This window comes from Anguilla rostrata, chromosome 4 (assembly GCF_018555375.3).
Source record: "Anguilla rostrata isolate EN2019 chromosome 4, ASM1855537v3, whole genome shotgun sequence".
Classification (NCBI taxonomy): domain Eukaryota; kingdom Metazoa; phylum Chordata; class Actinopteri; order Anguilliformes; family Anguillidae; genus Anguilla; species Anguilla rostrata.
In genome coordinates, this window is record NC_057936.1 from 18,963,882 (window position 1) to 18,984,510 (window position 20,629).

At 38.3% G+C, this 20,629-nt stretch overlaps 1 protein-coding gene across 6 annotated transcripts; it reads left to right on the plus strand.

The window, feature by feature from the left end:
* Positions 1–765: 765 nt before the first annotated feature.
* Positions 766–19,550, plus strand: top1mt (DNA topoisomerase I mitochondrial). 6 transcript variants are annotated; one of them, XM_064331122.1, is made up of 24 exons: positions 766–901; positions 1,420–1,554; positions 1,841–1,933; positions 2,014–2,076; positions 2,600–2,684; positions 3,032–3,057; positions 3,611–3,709; positions 3,966–4,029; positions 5,632–5,729; positions 6,193–6,256; positions 7,339–7,745; positions 9,974–10,089; positions 10,700–10,821; positions 10,973–11,095; positions 11,537–11,724; positions 11,857–12,001; positions 12,388–12,531; positions 12,720–12,905; positions 13,249–13,317; positions 13,679–13,793; positions 15,054–15,181; positions 16,425–16,519; positions 18,046–18,195; positions 18,951–19,550. In XM_064331122.1, exons 2-24 carry the CDS (start codon positions 1,451–1,453, stop codon positions 19,051–19,053), a joined length of 2,787 nt encoding a protein of 928 aa, XP_064187192.1. In that variant the 5' UTR covers positions 766–901; positions 1,420–1,450; the 3' UTR covers positions 19,054–19,550. The 6 variants fall into 6 exon arrangements, with proteins under 6 accessions (XP_064187192.1, XP_064187195.1, XP_064187194.1 ...); XM_064331125.1 differs by having other exon boundaries at positions 3,611–3,667; XM_064331124.1 differs by having other exon boundaries at positions 1,841–1,925; positions 2,018–2,076.
* Positions 19,551–20,629: the final 1,079 nt, after the last annotated feature.

Consider the following 20,629-nt stretch of genomic DNA (forward strand, 5'->3'; position numbering starts at 1 on the left):
TATATCAAATATATATGCTTAGGAAAAGTCACAAAGGGGGAGCCATATGAATTTCATGACAGCAGATTTATTAATTTTCTCAAAGTGACAAAAATCTAATTGACCGCTGTGGCATTTATACTGTAACTACTTTTTAACTAGCCTACTGTAGCTACCTTGCAAATGCCACATTTCTAAATTAAACCTAGCTGGGCCTATAGATCATCTACTGACATAGCCTACATGTACAAACAATTAGTAGGTCTATTGTGTATACAATAAACCATTAAAACCCTTACCGTACTCCATTTAAAAATATGATTTAATCCACGCCATTGTGTTTCTTTGAGCTAGAATGTGTGATTACATGTAGGCTGTGTATGTATGTCTCCCTAGATTTAATTATCTTATGGGAAATCATTTCCACCGCAGCTACAGTATGTTCCAGAACAGTCTGCTTTCTGAGCGGTGCTCGAAAGAATATGCGCTTAACATTGACCTTCAAATCAAATAGTATGTATTTCGTAAAAATAGTTTACGAAAATGAATACGTTTAGAACACGTAAAAGAAAAAAAACACGAATTGTAGGCCTACACAAAGTGGCAGAACTTTAGAAGGTCTTGAGTGATATAGGCTGCCATAGGCTAAGCCTATTTTTCGTGTAACAAACTTTTGCAAAATACTTAAGAACACATTTTAATCTTACCGAAGGAAATGTGAATGTATAATTGTTTACCTGTATAATGTCAGTTATCGAAAGAAGTACGCAATTAATGCCACTTCTTCCCCCAAAACACCCCTTCTTCAGAGCACCGATCATGCGCAGTTTGTGAGCGTTTCAGACTCAAAAGCAGTAACATTTTCCGTCAGTGTTCCTAATGAGGAGGTTGAACTTGGAAGACCATTTAAGCTGTGCCGCAGGTAAAAAGCACTGTTACTGATACTGAAACGCGAGTGTTTGACGATAACATTAACTTGGTAGTTCTCTAGCCTACGTTTGTACCGTTTCGCCTTGTCCAATTTTATTTCCCAGTGTTTCGGACGTCGGCTAGCACTTGTACGTTTTTAAATCACTAGGCTGCTTAATTAGGCTACTGTAGCCTCTTCCAATAATTCATTTATACCGTGTTGTCCATTGAACACGTGCGTAATGGCTCTTCTGCTAACCCGTTTTTCAGCGGACATCCGACGTCTGGGGCATTGAAACACATTTTAAACGAAAATAGTACCCTTTCTTCATTAATCTTAATGTATCAGCGACAAACGGCGTACCCTGTGCCACGTGCATATAAAATAAAAATGTTCAGCCTAGTCTTCATCGTATTCGGAATCAACAGTGTTTACGAAATTTCTGATCTCAAAGTACATTTAAATGAAGTTTAGTATTTATCAAACTATTCAAATATTGCACTTTATGTTTGGTGTGGTTGGTCCTACAGACCGTGCGTGCAATTTGTCCAAGCTGGAGAAATGGAAGAAAAGAGTTGTGCAGTAGGAAGAGATTCTAAATTGCTTGGTGGGAATCCAAGCAGAAAGAGAACTTCCGACTCAAAACACAGGACCTCTTCTGACAGGTTTGTCCCCTCTGTGTTTAACAATTGAGACCACGTTACTTGCAGTGCTTTTGTGAACTAATTTTGTAGGAATAGGATTTGATTTTAGTCCCATCACTATTCTTTGGCAAGTTCTCAAGTGTGTGCAGCTATGTATTCATTTCCTTTTAGGAGGCCATTTACAGGTAGTAAACTGTGGGGTTTATACTTTAATCTCTAACACAACATTGCTGTCCAGTCCAAGAGGCAAACACACAGGAGTGCCAGCAAGAGGATGGCTGATGGTTTGATACATTTCTCGACACAGGACGAGGATAAAGGATGCTACAGAGAAAAAACACAAGAGCAATCGCAGGGAGAAGGGTGGGAAGCACAGTGGACTGGCCGTTGTGGTATCAACACAGATGAGTTTCGTAGTTTTTTCTTGTCCTGCACAAATTGATCAGCACATGCAAATATGCTTGCTTTTCATCTGATTTAACAGGTTAGAGGTACCCACTCAGATTCGCACTGCAAACCTCTACAGGAGTCCAAAATAACAAGGTGAGGTTTAATAAGTCGTCTGAGAAAAGACTGCGTGCACTGTTGGTGAAAGTGTTTGCTCTGCATAATTTTTTTGAACATCTTGGACCAAAAAACATGTTTTGCTTTCAAAGCACTGAGATTGTAGAAGATAATTAAAAGTTGGAGAAGATTTTATCATTTTCCACATTTTGAAGGAGGAAAAGAATGTGGTGCCTATTCGCAAATTGTATGTGCGTTACAAGGGTACTATGAAGTCCATGCAGAGCTTTCTCTGAGTATAACATAAGTTGTTACTTTCATTACTTAATTCATTACTTTCTTTCATTCATTATTTCATTAATAATTTCAGACTATGGATGTCTATTGTAATCTGAAAATCTCAGAATTATTCTGTGGTATTTCATTGCCCTCTGGTTTTGTTCCCTCTTGTGGAAGTAGTTTCTAGAAATGATACCTGATGTGCACAGCTTAACATAAATAGTAATTTGCATTAATATTTAACTGCTGTGGTCACAGCATTTGGGTTTTGCTCTTTTTTAAGTTCTGAGAAACTCGCCTGTCATGTAACGGCCGAATCAGGGAACAGTGAAGGGGATGTTGGTACAGAGGTTTTTGACAGCAGTATGGTAAGAAACCTGTTGTATATAATTTACTGTTACAATGCAAATAAACAAATTTCATCTTCAGTTAGGAAATAAGACCCAAAAACGTGATTGAATGGTCACAATTATATATCAAATTAGTATAGCTACTTTAAAATGTTGAGTTTCTTAAGAGGGCTTAATTTATGTCTTCATTGTTTCGAGTGTCTAGTTTTCTATTTGATCGTGTAGTGCTCAGTGTTCACCATGGGAATCTGTGATTAGAGTTTTTGGAACAAACAAATATAATTTCTGAATTCCATGTACAGTTTTAAGTAGGATTGTCTGTCCGTGAGCATATTATTTTGTAAAGTACATGTTTGTTTTTACAGGATGCACACCCATCGGCTTGTAGGAAGTAAGTTGTCCTTTTGCACATTTGTTAAAAAATGTAAAATAACCATACTCTGTAACAAAATCAGTAGATCTGTTCTGCAGTTTTCAATACACATGTGCTGATTTTATTAGGCTCTGTGACTTTATGATTACAAAATAACAAATCATTTGAGTACATTTATCTTCATAGGGCTTTCTGTCAAACATAGCTATTGAATCGTTTTTTTACATTTTTTAATTTTTAAAAATTTAGTGATTGTATTGCCTTTTCGGTTTTATCTAAATGGTTTGTTTGGTTGTCACATTTCAAGGAAAGTAATATTTATAAATTTAACCAATTGCCTCATCTCCATGCTTTTTTGAGCACAAGACTTTGCCAAAACAATTGTGCTTTTTTTGTTGGAATTCCTAAGATTCCTTAAGTTTGTTCTTCCAAAACAAATGAGATTTTCCTGATTTTCATCATTCGTGTTTGCGGTGGGTTGCATGCAAACAGTGGTGGAAATTGTAAACTATCCTAAATTAATGGAATTTAAACTCTCTGCCCCTAATTACATTTTTTAAATTCCACATAGCTATACAGACATAAACAACAACATATTTGCTGTGAGTGAGGAATTGGAAGGGAAGAGGTCAATTGACAGTGCTGTGCGTCAAAATATGACTTCAGAAAGGTACTCTGATGGTGATCTTCTTTGGTTTGGCATGTCTTGTCACATCCTTTGCATTTTCTCTTATCATTCCTTTGTAATCTTAAAATCTTTTTCACACTGTCCTGTTGCCGATAAGCAGTTCTACACATCTTGACTGTTCATTCTTCATTCTGCTCTTGAGTCATTTTTATAATTCTGGTAAAATCCTAACCCTGGTTGCCCTACTGCCATATCATTGGTTAGGCACAAGGTGACTTGCATCATTCTTTTCCAATAGGTCAGCACCTACCAAGAAAACAATCCATACAGAGGTATCAAAAATGAAGAAGGACAAAAAAAAGGTAGTTTACCAGATATGCTCCACAGTTTGATTGCAATTTTTATTAGCGGTTCAAGCCCGAAGTGCTGAAACCCTATTGTTTTTGCTTTTGTGCTGGTTTATTATTGATCATCTTCAGAAATGTTTATGCAAATTCCTGTGAGATGGTAAATGGTGGAGACATGAAATTCTGCCCATTGATTGGAAGTTGTGTGCAAGTGCTGCCCAAGAAATAAAACCCCAATCGGCCTGAAGGGGCGCTATAATTAAAGGTCAAAATTTAGAACTTTGAAAAGTCATAACTCCTACGCCGTGAGTCTGATTTACACGAAACTTGCTACAGACATCCATCTATCCTCACTCTACAAATTTGCCTAAGAACTGTTAACGTCTGTGTGACTAGATTTTCTGCCATTTAGAATTTTTTGAAAAACACATTTTTTACATCCTCCTAAACCGTAGGTCCGATAGCTACCAAATTTATTGTGGATCATTACTGGACCAAGCTTTTCAAAAGCTTGTTGATATCTTATTGTGTTTTGAAGATATTGACCAATTAACTTCAAAAGGGCGTAGCTCAGCACATAAATGGACCAAAGTCTACAATTATTGGGCCAATCATAGCTTACAGGATATGTCCACATAAGTACCTGAAATATACCCTGAAAGTTTAATTCAAATTGACCGATAGGTGGCACTACAAATGCAAAAAATGGGCGTGGCATAACACAAATCAGACTATAAATCAAAAATTGTTTGTCCAATCATTACAAAAATCACAGGATATGTTTCATAACACTGTTGAACCACGTGTGTACAACTATTTTGAAATCGCCTGATAGGGAGGCACCACCAGTCTATGGGAAAAGTTTGAAGGTCATAACTCCTATGCCGTGAGTCTGATTTACACAAAACCTGCTACAGACATCCATCTACCCTCACTCTACAAATTTGCCTCAAGAACCATTAATTAACTGACTGAGTTACTGACTGAGTGAGTTAGTGACATTGCTGGTCATAAAGGTGCTTCACATCTAAAAATGACCATTCAAGAATGTATATTGGAACTGGATTTAGCTCAAATGAGTATATATGGGTATATCCTGGTATTGTGTGGCACCCAGTAAAATAAATAACAATTACAAACAGAAATATAGCCATTAATTAAGTGTGTTGAAGGGTCCCTTTTCCCAAACCCAATACCTATCATTAAATAGTTTTCATGCAGACACAGTCAAACCGTCATTTATTTATTTAGTTCTTATATGATATGATGACTATTTCTTATAGTTCTTGTATGACATGATGATGATATGCTACTGTTAGTTTGTTGTGCAATTAAACCTTTTCATTCATTCATTGAGAATAAACATATTGTGTCAAGTCAAATTCCTTGTATGTATAAATGGACTTGACTATTACAATTACTCTGATTCTGACTAGTTCTTATTGCACTTCGCAGCTTTCACCTTCTAACAGTCCGTGTTGGCTTGAACCCCGGAATTGCCGCTTGCGGCTATATTTTCAATTGTTTGTGTTTAGGAGATTGACACAGGTCTCTCATTCTAAACAGATTATTCTGCTAAACGGTAATCGTTTCTCTCATTTCACTGCTTTCATGTAGCATAAATTCAAATGTAGCAAAGAGTGGACTTGCGAGATGGGGAAGAATAGTGGGAAGCCCATGGAGAAAACAAAGGACACTTTGCTAACAAAGAGCAGGTAAGGATAGTATAGTAAGGATAGAGTAAAAGGATAACAAGCAGTGCATTAACTAGATTTATCAAACCCCCTCAGATTTCAAGTTAAACAACTCTATAATTATGACTTAATTATTCTGCCAGTGAAATTAATAATCAGCATGTTGGTAGAATTAACAGCCCTTCCATGAAAAAAGAAAGTTATTTTTTAAATAATGAATTCCGAAGGGATGAATATCACTTTGCGATTTGTAAAAAGTAATTTCTCTATTTTATATAAATCCATAGTGGTTCACTGTAGTTGCCACAGCTGTCTCAGTACACGATTGGCTAGCACCTGCTATCGCTGTGTTCTCAATGAAATTGCTCCTTTTGAACTATTTGTGGTGAAGACGTGCTCTAATTCAGTTTCAGCCGCTATGCTAGATAGAGCTGCTAAAAGGAATATTCTGTCTTTCTCCTGTAGTACTTTTTTCTTTCAACAGATCCAAGAGTGAATCACAGCCTGAAAAAGACAAGTCCCATAAAAGTAAATCAAAGAAAAAAGAGGTGAACTTACATTTCATATTTTATGCTGCACTGCACTGTTAATGAGCCACATTTCACATTAGAAATCATTGAAAAAATTTATTTGAAATTAATTGGTTAAGCTTTTCTCTGAGTGATTGTTTTCATAGATCATTGTATTTATACTTAAATATTAAATACACTGCATTTCCAAAAGTATGTGGCCTCCTGAACATCTCACCCATGTGTACTTGTAAACACCTCATGGGCATTAATATGGAGTTGGGCCCTCCTTTGCTGCTTTAACAGCCTCCGATCTTCTGGGAAGGCTTTCCAGTAGATTTTGGAACATGGCTACGGGGATTCCCTTCCATTCAGCCCCTAGAGCATTAGTGAGGTTGGGCACCGATGTTGGGTGTAAGGCCTGGTTTGCATTCAACATTCCAATTCATCCCAAAGCTGTTTGGCTGTTTGATGGGGTAGAAGTCAGGGCTCTGTGCAGGCCAGTCAAGTTCTTCCCCACCAAACTCAGCAAACCATTTCTTTATGGACCTTGCTTTGTGCACGGGGACAATATCATGCTGAAATGGTAAAGGGCCTTCCCCAAACTGGCTTAGGCTTGTGTATGGCTACCGGGCATGGAAACCACATTCATGAAGCTCTTGACAAACAGTTTTTTGTACTGACATTGTTTCCTGAGGTAGTTTGGAACTCTGTAGTGAGTGTTGCAACTGAGGACAGATCATTTTTACATGCTACACATTTCAGCACTCAAAGGTCCTGTTCTGTGAGTTTGTGTGACCCACCACTTTGTGGCTGAACTGTTGTTGCTCCTATACATTTCCACTCCAAAATAACCAATAACACTTAGAGTTCAATGTGGCAGCTCTAGCTGAAATTTGACAACGATTTGAAAGGACAGTTGAAGTGGCATCTAGAGGCCATAAGTCACTGGAGTCTTCAGTTGGACCCATGACAGTGCATGAAAGCATGAGTTTCAGGTATACCCAACATTTGAAAATGTCAGGTAACCATTTGCATTTCGAAGCTAAGGATAGTTTGAAAGGCCTGCTGTACTACACCTTATTGTATGTATTTTCATTGCACTCTTTTACAAACTGTAGACAAAAAGCAAAGATGCCATTGATGCAGTTAAGGAAGAAATGGATGAATGCTCTGTTCAAGACTATGGTGAACTAAGAGAGGACACACAAGCTGAGATTAAAACTTTGAAGAAAGCACAGAGCAACTGGCAGAACATCAAAGGCGAATCTCACAAAGAGAAAGTGGATATAGCCAATCCTATGAAGAAGAGGAAAAATGACAAAGGACGAAGTGTGAAGATGGGAACAGAGGATGAAAAGACCTTGAGAAAAGGTCAAGAAGAGGGGAAATCTAGCCATAAAAATAAGCGAAAAAAGGACACTGCAGATGCAGATGAACCCAAGAAAAAAAAGGGGAAAATTGGGAAGCAGAGTATGGTCCAGAAGTCTGCTGTAGCTAAGAAAGATGAGGCCAGGCTGTGGAAATGGTGAGTGCTCTATTTTTCATTCCTCTGCACCTTGCATTACGTAAGTGTGGTGTCTTAGAAGACAGACAAATTAAGTTAACCAGTGCTCGAGCACTGGTGACTAAATTATAGTTCAGTAGGCTCATAGTAGCTCATTTTGCTTTGTTAATCTGTTGCTCTCTGTTAAGATGATAACATTAGGGTAGAATCAAAAAGTGAATCTCGGAAGAGAAAAGAGGAAATGGACCAGGAGATTAAGGTTAAAAAACAGTATTTAAATTGGACCACTTTTGGACCTTTAGTGTGAAATACAGATTAAGAAATATCCCCTATTCGAGAGACGCAGCATTCCATGGGCTAGCGAGAACACTGGTGTCATAGACTGGGGATATTCATTGCGCATTGCCCCCCTGTGACTTTGAGATTTTGAGGAGAGCAAAAGCATAAAGGCAGTAATCACTATGGTGATTTCTAGCTAGCTAGAATGGTTAAACTGTATTCAGGTTATGGCTGTTGCAATACTTGCTACCTAGCTAGCTTAGTGATGAGTTGGGAAGTCTGTAAATACACATTGTTGGTGTATACATAGCCTAGCCTACTACAAGCCACAATGCCCAGTTATGCTTTGTGCTTTTTGGTCTGATGTGTTGTGTAGGCCTATGTAAGATATCAGCCTTGCTAGTTATGATGTTTGTTTCAGTGTCTGTTAACATTTTGAGCACTGTCCAGGCTGAGACCTTTTCATGGTTCTGATGTCTTTCCCAATCCTACAACCCAGCACATTGTCAACTGTAAAATATGTAGGCCATATGTAGGGGCCTGTAATAACTAGCTCTGACCACATGTCCTTTTAAGGGGAGGTATCACAGGTGAATAGGGGAAATAATTCCTTTCCTTCAATCCAAATGACATTTTATATTTTGATTGTGGACACACATGCTAACCTTTTTTGTATTATAACTTGTTTATGTTTTTAGGGACATATGCAAATTAGCTCATGAATACTTTAAAATGCCCAAATTTGCATATTAGTTTAGAACACTTTTGTCCCTCAGTGGATAAATCAGAGTTCATTTTTCAGTTTCAATGTGATGAATAACTCAATCGCTGGTAAAAATAAAAGTTTTGTTTTGTTCATGAATTTTATGTATACACACACACACACACACGAGGTGTGGCTATTAAATAATGAGACTAATGCTGTAATTCAGTTTTAATGAAGAAAACTTGCGTGAAATCCATTCCGATACAGATATATCCAGTTGTATGTAGAAATTTGCTTAATGCATAGCCTACTTGCGCAATGCACACTTGATTAAATGTTTTTTATGTTATATTTCCACTTGTAATCAGACATGGACTTGGATATTCTGGTATAAGATGACAGAAATATTCTGATATCGATTTGCAGCTAGGCTTTGACTTTATGCGCAATGTCTAATTTGTACGGAGCCCCCCACGAGGTTTTGCGTTTATTGTTCGTCCATCCGGTTTAACGCTCTGTTATGCCATATATTCTGTAATATGACGTAACAAGTTTAACAGGGATCGGGTTTTCTGCATTCTGGGAATTGGGAATTCTGGGAATTAAACTGGGCTCGCGACACGCTCTTTTCTGTCTGTGATAGCCGTTGTTTCGCGTGGGAAGAAATTAAACGATACACAGAAGTTGTTGCTAGCTGAATTACTCGTGGCATGGCATGCTTTTTTCGTGTTTTTGTCCTAAAATTGTGTATGGCACTTGGGGTGTACATCTAATAACGTATTCCCTGAAACTGAGAAGAACAGTTTCCATCGTTTGTTTGAGGAACGTATCTTCAAAGACTTCGGCGAATAATGCAGCACGGAAACAAAAGAGGTCAATAAGTATTTCGGTGGTCAGATTAACATTTGTAAACAAATATAAGTATATAGCTAAACAATATGGCTAGTTAGTTCATTTAACGGCAGTGTCGTTTATGCGTGACGATTTCATATTTATTGCTAATAATGGCAACCACTCCGAGCTTCTTTTAGATGGGCAACAATGTGCTAATGTCATCTTTCAGGTGCAGCCTAGATATGTGATTTAAAAACATTGCTAACTAGGTACTTGTTTTCAGTAAATAATTACATTAATAGATTAAGTTTGGTTTTTAATTATCGAGATGGTTACTATGCACGAATTGTGTTTTTTTATTTTAGGTTCTAAAACACAGACTGTTTGTGTGGAGAACACATGTTGTTTGTCCAAATCATTTTGTCTTCAGGTGGGAGGAGGGACAGTCTCTCGATGGGCAAAAGTGGAAGACTCTTGAGCACAAGGGACCTCTGTTCCCACCAGAATATGAATCATTACCACCGAATGTATCTTTCTATTACAACGGTGAGCACAGAATTTTGAAATGTTGTCAGTTAAATCCCCATTTCGTGCTTAAATTGTAATGCATGCAGCGCTTGATGTTAAGTCAATCACAAGCCACTCAGAGAAGGCTACCCATTATGCTAGTTTCATGTTGAATTGGACAATTTTGCACACAACTGTTTCCTTTTTGGCATTCTTTTAAATTGCGGTGTTGCACGGCACAATTTCAGGAGTATACCCAGAAGTGTTTGTGCAGCTACAGTACTCACATAGTTGGCTAGATGAATCAAGCAAATAAAAAAAAAAACTGGTAAATAAGTTCTGATCATTCACACGTCCACACAAAATCTGCAGATTGAATGGGCATTCCTGAACGCAATCTTGATTTAAAAAATTTTATTTTTATTTATTGTTTTCAACAAATGAAAATGGAAAATGGAGTCTGCAGAATGAAAGCGCCCAACAGGATTTGAATGCTAGAAACTAAAATCTGAATGCTGTTTGAATGTAAGAAAAAAACTAAAAAGCAACTAACAATGAGGTTGGTTGAGTTATCCCCACTTTACAGCTGGGCAGGTGTTCATTTCAAGCCCTTTTGGTGTCACGTGAAAGGGATGCTGCTGTTTTGTAGGGAAGCCTGTCAGACTGAGTGTAGCTGCAGAGGAAGTGGCCACCTTCTATGCCAAGATGTTGGACCATGAATACACCACCAAGGAAACCTTTCAGAAGAATTTCTTCACTGACTGGAGAATGGTATCTCACTGCTTAAATGGAATGGGGGGGGCTTAATATCCAGCGCTCACAGCCTCGCCTGCACTGTCCAGTAGATAACAATTTCAGTGAAGGGCATGGAATGATGGTACAGGGTCATTGTGTGTGAGTGACTTATTTTTCGTCCATGCAGGAAATGACACGTGATGAATGTGATATGATCAAAGATCTCTCCAAGTGTGATTTTCGGGAGATCCACAAGTACTTTGTGGACAAAGCAGAGGAGAAGAAGGCGTTAAGCAAAGAGGAGAAAAAGGTGAGCCATTTTGTCATGTTGCCCTGTTGATGCCAAATGGCTAACTTGGCAGGACATTTTGGTGGGAATTGGCAGCCAAGCAACAAGTTCTTCATTTTATTAGGAAAAAAAAAAAAAACTGCATAAATTATTGTCCAGAGAAACCAAAAAGTTGTTTTCAGCAGTTGGTCATGGGTTGTCAAAGGTGGAAAATAAAATTTGAATTGGAGTGTTCTTTCCATCCTTGAAATTATTTTCATCCTGGGAAGTCATAAAAAGTGATCAAAATGTCCCCAAAATTTTAATATTGTTAATTAATACTTGTTGACTCTATTGCTGGCAAATATTCAAATGCTGTGTGTGTCCTTAAGTCATCAAAGAACAAATCTAGATTGAGTGAGCACTGAAGGTGTGTGATAAAAATTTTTTTTTTTTTAACTTGTGTAAATTGTGAATTGACAGGCTCTTAAGGAGGAAGCCAACAAGCAAACAGAGGAGTATGGCTACTGCCTTCTTGATGGGCACCGTGAAAAGATTGGCAACTTCCGGGTGGAGCCACCTGGCCTATTCCGTGGCCGTGGGGAGCACCCCAAGATGGGAAAACTGAAGAGGAGGGTCATGCCAGAGGACATTACAATAAACTGCAGCAAGTATGGGGCTCACTGTGGTTAGTTTGAATGGAGGCTTTCACATGTATTATGCCATGTAGATATGTTTATGTTTACAGTTCAAGTAATGCATTTGTTCTAAACCAAGTAAGAGGGTTTTTTGATTGTGTGTAGAGAATCAAATATCCCAGTACCTCCTAAGGGCCACCGCTGGAAGAAGGTCCAGCATGACAACACCGTAACTTGGCTGGCCTCCTGGGTGGAGAATATACAGGGGAGCATCAAGTATATTATGCTTAACCCCAGCTCCAAACTTAAGGTGGGAATTGCGTACCTAAAGTACCTATACATAAGTACCAATTGTAAGTGGCTGCACATTGTGCTTTCATGAACATGCACTGTAAACAGTTTGTGGCACATTGCCAACTGCAATAGTAGTAACCAATTAAAAATGTTTTATTTTCGTTTTCTGTATTCGTGTAAGATAATTGAGTGTATTTGTCTTCTCAAATATTCAAATAGTCAAATATTTTTAGTTGTCTGAAATGTTTTTTAATCACCACCCAATATTAAATCCCCACCCAATATTCCACCTCCTGGGCCAATAGCAGCTAAGTGCAGTAGGTTCATACGTATTTTACAATTACTGATAACTTCTTCAAATTAATGGTTTTATGCATTTACAGTGTGTTTTTTGTGTCACAGGGTGAAAAGGACTGGCAGAAGTATGAAATTGCTCGCAAACTAAAGCTTAAGGTGGCCATGATCAGAAGACAGTATCAGAGTGACTGGAAGTCTCGGGAGATGAAGAAGAGGCAGAGAGGGGTTGCTGTGTACTTCATAGACAAGGTACAGTCTCTTCTGGTTGCATGCACTTGTGCTAGTCCTGGGTTTTATGTGGCCTGGTTAAATAAAAGGAACCTCAGAGAAAATCTAGAACACTGAAGTGTTTGGTAATGGGATTGAACTTGTCACTTTGTGTTACTTCATTTTTGAGAGGGTTTTTGTGACTGACAGTGGCATTGTTTTCCAACCAGCTGGCCCTTCGTGCAGGTAATGAGAAGGAGGAGGGAGAGAGTGCAGACACTGTGGGTTGCTGCTCTCTGCGTGTGGAGCATATCACCCTACATGAGGAGTTGGATGGCCAGACGTGGGTAGTGGAGTTTGATTTCCTGGGAAAGGACTCAATTCGGTACTACAACAAAGTGCCTGTGGAGAAACGCGTGAGGAGCCCTTTTTGACATCTCACTGCTTTCACTAAGTTGCAGGATTATCATCTTTCTTTGTAGATTTTGTTTTGAGAGATCCACAGAAGGGATTAAAATGCAAAGATTGACAGCACATTCAGTAACTTGTAACTGGTGGTTAAATAGTCACTAGTTTGTACTGACTGAAAATGCTCAGATCAGGAAAGTGATCTTAATTCCATATGGTATAATTGATGGATTTAATTTTGGCGCTGAAATATTTTGTTTGCATGTCTTTGCTTTGGAGGGTTCTCCTATTATCTGGTGTACTAAAGGACATGCAACTTAAATGCATATTCAGTAAGGTTCTCTGATGCAGGTTTTCAAAAATTTAAAGCTGTTCATGGAAAATAAAAGCCCAGAAGATGATCTGTTTGACAGAATAAATGTAAGTACTTTTTAAATTTTCAGTTGCATGTCAGCTCATTTTGCTCATGGTCTCTTAAGGGAAATGGAGTTTCCTGACTGCAGCTGGGATCTCTGAAACGTTCACATGCATAGACCTCAATTGCGTGAGACAAGCGCAGTGAAGACTAATCTTACATAAGTCCAGCTCCAAAAGACTCGTATTTCGACCAAACGGACTATACAGGCTTTTCAGTGGTTTAGACGCTCTAATTGGACAAAATTAGGTGAATTTTTTTTTTTTACTAAAATGTGTTGTATAACACTTTGTTTCATGCTTTTTTGACTATGTAGATACAACAAGTTTTACCACCTTTAGTCATATGTTGCTCTTTTTCCAATAGACTGTTTACTTGAACAAGACGCTGAATGAGTCAATGACTGGGCTATCGGCTAAAGTGTTCAGAACATTCAATGCCTCCACCACTCTGCAAGAACAGCTGAACAAGTTGACGCATGGTATGCACAGCTCGGTTAGCCACTTGCTGCATGCAATCTGTGTTGGAAAGAAGTGTGGGGAATCAGCAGTCCTGTTCTTGGCTCACCTCATTGTATGGTGAGAAACAACATGCACATATGGAATTCCATTGAGGCCAATCCCACAGTACACATTGTACAGTATAATCCAGTTCACCTATTTTCTGTACAGAAAGTTGTCTTGAACACACATCTAAAATAAAAAAGCCTTATCTCTCCTGGCTTGGCAAGTATCAAAACAGATACTTGCGGGTGCATGCATTGACAAAATTAAAGAGAATGGGGAAATAGACCACACATTCCTCAGTATGGACCTTTCAGTTCCATGTGGAGGTTACATGCAATTGCATGTACAACATTCAGCACAGCATTTACATTGCCAGTGTGAATCATTAAAGCAAATCATGATGCATTTTTGCCTATTCAGTTATGGCTCACATAACCATTTGATTTGATTCAGTAACTTATCTGGTCAAAATATCTGAACGAAATAAATGCCTAGATAGTGCAGCATTCCAAAAAAAACAGCATGCTTAAGACAATGTTTGACTGAGTATGACAGCATATCATTTGAAAAGGTGTTTTACAATGTGGACAGAACTTGTCAATAAAAAACAGAAATATTGCAGTAATAGTCACTCTGGGCCTAAGGTAGGCCTAAATTATCTCTACTCTAGACCTAATTTATTTATTTAATTACATTTTTTTAAGAATACAAACTGATCAACATGAACTTGTGGCCCATGGCAGCTGGGTAATAGACTAAGATTTACTCATGCTTATTTATTTGCCATGTTTGAGCTTTGGGACTCCAGTCTTAAGAGTAAGATTTATGTTCAGCATTAATGCAAAATCCACATTAAATGTTTTTTCAGTGCTAATATCATGTACAAAATTTTTTATTTATTTTAAAGTGATTTTGATCACACGAGTTCAAAAATGCTGTTTGTAGATCGATGCAGTTGTATTGCCGGAATTCCAATCAATTCACTGGAATAATAGATGAATCAACCATAGTCTACATTGCATCATATGTGATAGTTGAAACTTTGTTTGGCTTTCATACTGCTTTCAGAAAACGGATGTCTAAAAAAGTTCATTTACATTCCAGAATAACCATAAAAAATACTTCAAAGTTTGTTCCCGTGCAGAGGACCTATGCATGACTGTTTCGTAGTCTGTCATGGCATCCCGACAGGAGTATGGGAAATGCTGAGATATGCAAACTTTTTGAATCCTCAGTTGATATGTCCGTGGATGAGAAGATACTGTCATACAACCGTGCAAATAGAGCTGTGGCCATACTCTGCAACCACCAGAGGGCAGCACCAAAGACCTTTGAGAAGTCCATGCAACTTCTACAGGAGAAGGTAATGAGGCTGTAACTGTAAATGTCCATACACCTGGAGTTAATGTCTGCAGCAGAAGGAAGTGTCTTGGTGTACTTTCAGTTTCTTTCCCAACTTTTTTAGTTCATACTCTTGGCATCTTTTTTCAAGAGATGCTGGCCAGTTAGCATATAACTATTGCAGTGCCACCACCATTGTGTGCGGAGTGGCTGGGTCCTATTTGAAGTTTGTTTTTATTGTATACAGTAGGTTCCTATTTGAGTTCTGTATCAACACAAACAAATTTTCACTGTACAAAAATGCCACATTATTCACGCATATGAAGCACTGTCTAAGACTAAGTCAAGAGGAAAGTTAAATCTAAAAAATCATTGTGTTCGTACTACTCTGAAGATTGTATTTCAATTTGTGGGGTGAATTTGTGGAATGGTCTAGATGTTGAACTCAAGCAAAGTATAAATATAAACTAGTTCAAGAAGATGTACAAAAAAAATATTTTTGAGAGGTACAGGGAGGTGGAATGAGGAAAGGGGGCTTGTTTCTCTCAGGACTGAGACTCGTTGTTGATGTTGTTTTTTTTTTTTCTATGTGATTGTTGGGACGTGCTGGATGGGCACCTGCACAATGATTATGTATGTGTAAATTTGATAAACATTAAGGTAATTATTTAAGTTATATTTGATAAACTCCTGCTCGTTTTCGGACATGTAATATTTATTTATTTTGTTTATGGAGAATTATTTACTGTTTACTGTTCATTTTATTGGTCATTCTTTTTTTGTGTGTGCTTGTTTTATTATTTGTTACATGTTCAAAATAAAATCAATTCAATTCAATTAACTTTCAAAATCTAGGCCTGGCATGAAAAGTATTGATATCAAAATGAGGGAAATTGCAACAACCAATATTGGCTGCCTTAGTTCACACAAATTGAACTAGTTTTATTCCAAAGCAGGTCAGGCTATCCTCCTGGAGGATAACCATTGAAATACAAGTTTAAATCCCTACAGGTCACACAGTGGAGACAGACTGGTGGCCCTACATATAGTGTACAGCAGGTTCCTATTTGAAGGTCTAGAATTTGCTGTTGAACTGATTTTCATCAAGAATTTTACTTAGTTTTATTATTTACAAGAATGGACAGGGCAATTGTGTATCCTAACTTCACCTAATACCTCTTGCTTGCTTCTGTGTAGTTCATACCTCTGTGCTTCTTTGCAGAGCAGTCCATACCTCCACCATTTTGTTTGTACTTAATTTTCAGATTGCCCAGAAGCGTAAACAACTGGATGAAGCTAAGGAAGAGCTGAAACAAGTGCAGACTCAGGACAGTGACTGTAGTACCGACAAATCAAGAAAGTGAGCACTCTCTTTTCTGTCTATATCTGGGGGGGAAAATGTTAATGTGAAAACTACATTGTCACACGCCAGCGTGACACCCGTGAAAGGGAGATTCGGCAGTGCTGGGGAACTCCGTTGATTGCCGCATGGAGAGAGAAAGCGCACCCATACAAACAAATATAATAAACGCCATCTTCACCCATCCCCCTCACGGGTTCCAGGCAAAAACAATTAACTAAAACAACAGACTAAAATATCAAAGACAAATGAAAGCAGCTCCTCCCACTTTTCAGCAGGGGTTCACTTTTTCCCCATCTTGTTAAAACAAAACAAAACTGAAATTAAACGCAACTCAAATAAAGAAACTCACTCTTGGTGTGAGCTTGAGGTCTCGTCCCCAAACTGTGGAGAGCAACATATCTTTAAGCACCTGGGATGATTAGTTAACACAACCCAGGTGCGTGTGCTCTCTCCACCAGCCGGCGCAACTGAGACCAATCTGCCACTCCGGCGGACCAAATGCCACATACATGTCTTTGTCAGACGCTTAACTTTGGTTAGCTGATGACATGTGTAAGGAAGATCTTGGTGGTTAGGAGTTTGTCAACAATATGGGGTGTCTGGTCAGGACACGGAGGCAGGAAATTCTTTTGGGGATTTATTATAAATGGAATGCAAATACACAGGCACAGGCAATCTCTGTTCTCCTCTTAGGTTTAAACCAGGTGGGTGTGCATGTGTGTATGTGTGGTTCTAAATAAGGAAAAGAAATACAGTTAGCCTACTTCAGTTCTATACTTATTATCAGCTGTACATTAAAAGGAAATAAACGGTGCTAATCACGTAGCTTACTAAATACAACGGAATATTCTACCATATGTAGATGCACTGTCGCGAGGAATGACACTCTAATGTACCTAGCATAAATCGCCAATATGTGGTAAATATTAAGGAATACTGCTACTAAACTTAAACATTCTGCTATACAAATTACTATCAGACAATGGATTAATAATCTAAACTAAATATTCTTGACGATAGAGAAAGATGTACTTACTGCCGTTTATTGACGCACACAAAGGAAACTTAACTCGCTAGAAATGACCGTTAAAACTGATCAACTTTGCACAAAATTTAACCGCGGCAAGCGCGAGCTGTAAACAAAAGGGCGTTGCCTAGCAACAGGTTCGGTCTTCACTGTCCATACTCTGAGCCTTTTGCACAACATGCATGTAGACCAATGGTTCCCAAACCTTTCAGGCCCAAGGCACCCTGCAGATCATTTACATTTTTGCAGCACCCCAAGATGACATACGATTTGCAACACCCTATTACACATGTTTTTAAGTAATAAAAACTGCTCACATTATGACTTGGTTGTAAATCCTGTAAATCTGCAATAAAGAAATAGAACATGTCAAAATATTTAAATCCGTTTCTAAATCTGGTCCTCTAAATTTTAAACACCCAGGATGTCACTTTGAACGTGCATTGAGATTCATGTGCTGCCTGTGATGTGACCACCCAGAGATTTTGTCCTTCAGGATGGTGGAGAATAAAGAGAAAGCTGTGAAAAGGCTGAAAGAGCAGCTGAAGAAACTGCTGCTTCAGATGACCGATAGAGAGGAGAACAAGGTCATTGCTCTTGGCACGTCCAAACTCAACTACCTGGACCCCAGGATCTCTGTCGCTTGGTATGTTCCTTAGTATTTCAAGACTCTGAAATTTTTTTTTTTTGCGCCTTGAAACTACATGTTGCTGTGGTTGTAAATATATGTTTAAGGTACACTTTATGACCAAAAGTATCTGGACACCGTTGGGGCTGTTTCACGGTTTGGGCTTGGCCCCTTAGTTCCAGTAAAGGCAAATCTTAATGCAATGAAATTTTAGACAATTCTGTGCTTCCAACTTTGTAGCAGTAGTTTGGGGAAGACCCTTTCTGTTTTAGCATGACGATGCCCCTGGGCATACAGTGAGGTCCGAGTGTGGAAGAACTTGGCCTGGACAGAGTCCTGACCTCAACCCCATCCAACACTTTTGGGATCATTTGGAAAGCCAACTGCAAGCCAGGCCTAATCGCCCAATCAGAGCCCAACCTTACTAATACTGTCCTGGCTCAGTGTTGGCAAGTTCCTACAGCAATGCTCCAACATCTAGTATAAGGCCTTCCCAGAAGAGTGGAGGTTGTTATAGCAGCAAAGGGTGGACCAACTCTATATCAATGCCCATAATTTTGGATGAGATGTTTAATTTCAGGTGCCCACATGCTTTTGGCCATGCAGTCTGTGCGCTTTCATGCATACGATTTTATGAAAATTTTTATTTATTATTTTATAAAGATTTATACAAGCTTTCTGAAATTGGTGTTTTCCTTTTGTTCTCAAATGTCACATGTAATTAATTAACCTGGGTGTATTTACTCTGATCCTCAATTTTTATGGCATAACAGGTGTAAAAAGTTTGATGTTCCAGTTGAGAAGATTTACAACAAAACACAAAGGGACAAGTTTGCATGGGCTATCGATATGACTGAGGAGGACTACCAGTTCTAATACTCAAATCATTTTTGGGTCATGCTTGGTTTTCTTCCATTTTTTGTTGGCTTTTTTAATGAAAAGAAACATTGCAGTTTTGGAGAAAAAAAAACAACAGCAACAAAAAAAACTACTGTTTAGTCTTGACCCATTGTGTGGCTCTAGGGAGATTTATAAAGACAACTTGGATACAAAACTAAGAACTTTGATACAATTTTCAGATTAATTTGAATGGCTATTGATACTAAATTTCCCCAAAAAATAACTTCCATTGTTTTTCCATTGCATCAAACTTGAAATCTTCTTCATTAAGGCTGTTACTATTCATTCTTTTCTTGAAATACTTGAATCATTGCTTTCCTACCAAGCAGAAAATAAACATTTGTGCTCAATATTTCCTGGTGGGAAAACGTTTGCTCCAGAATTTGGTCATTAGGCTGTTCATTGAATGTGTCACCTGCATAACGCTGGATTTCGTATGATCATCACATTGGAAATTAAAAAATGAATGAACATTGCTGCATTTGGATATTTGTTTTGAACAAAAAGTATTCATCTGAAGGCAGTCTGACACCACAAGCCATATTATGACTAGATAAACCAATATGGAATCTTCAAGAATGATACAGGTGTTTAAGCGAGGCAGTAAGAAGCTTGATCAGTAAATATCTGCCATTTATGGGCATTTTATAATATTTTCCCCCTAGTGAGCAAGGTAAAGAGTATACCAGGTGTAAACTATATGTGAGAAATGAGAAGTCACACAAGATAATTTATTTAAATGACTGAAAGACATCATCCTCAGGTCCAATGATGTTTTTCGTTAGCTGAATTGGTCTTAAACAAAATGGTATTTGGAAGGCAGATATGTTACGGCTTGGTGGGGTGCCTTGCTCCATACCTATACACCACAGAGGGTTTGGCACTTTTCAGGGTTCCTGCAGAAATGACCGCAGACTCTCAGCCCTTAAGAACATTAACTTTTGTACCTCATGTAAGTAGACTGAATTCACAACCAACTTCACACATCCACCCAATAAAGCCCCAATCTTATGGAATTTTTGTTCTCCCCCCCCCCCCCCTTCCCCTTTTCCTGCCCATTACATCATCAAAAATGCTCCAGTAATCAATAATTCTTCCTATTGGATATTTAGCAGCATCTGCCAATCACAAAATCTGATCAAAATAGCCAGCTGCAGAACACTAATACACAGGCAAAAAGAAGTTGTAAAAAATTGTTCTGTTAGCAAGCAAGCTAGCTTCCATTCCAAAGTAATAATGTACGCTTTTACGGCAGTATAATGTTTCTGGGAAACTCATTTACATTTTATTCAAATGCACTCTCCATCATTACACATGCAAACCCCACATATCGTTTTATGATAGCGGCATGTCTAATGTTACAAGGTAGGCTATACAACCTCGGACTGAATTTGTCAACCAGCTGCTTAGCCATTTGCTAAGTTCAGCTCAGTTCAGTTAGTATGAAATGAAAACTGAAAATAGTGTTTCCTTTATTTCATTTATTGATGTTACTAAAGTGTAGCTAGCTAGCCAGCACTGGCATTCATAGCATCAAAGACGGACTAGATGG

What these genes read in the sequence shown, in the direction of transcription:
- top1mt (XM_064331122.1), top strand. Translation starts at nt 1,451, where the DNA reads ATGGAAGAAAAGAGTTGTGCAGTAGGAAGAGATTCTAAATTGCTTGGT. An exon ending in GTAAATCAAAGAAAAAAGAG is followed by an intron (nt 6,257 to 7,338) that starts GTGAACTTACAT and finishes TACAAACTGTAG; the next exon opens with ACAAAAAGCAAAGATGCCAT. An exon ending in TGTATCTTTCTATTACAACG is followed by an intron (nt 10,090 to 10,699) that starts GTGAGCACAGAA and finishes GCTGTTTTGTAG; the next exon opens with GGAAGCCTGTCAGACTGAGT.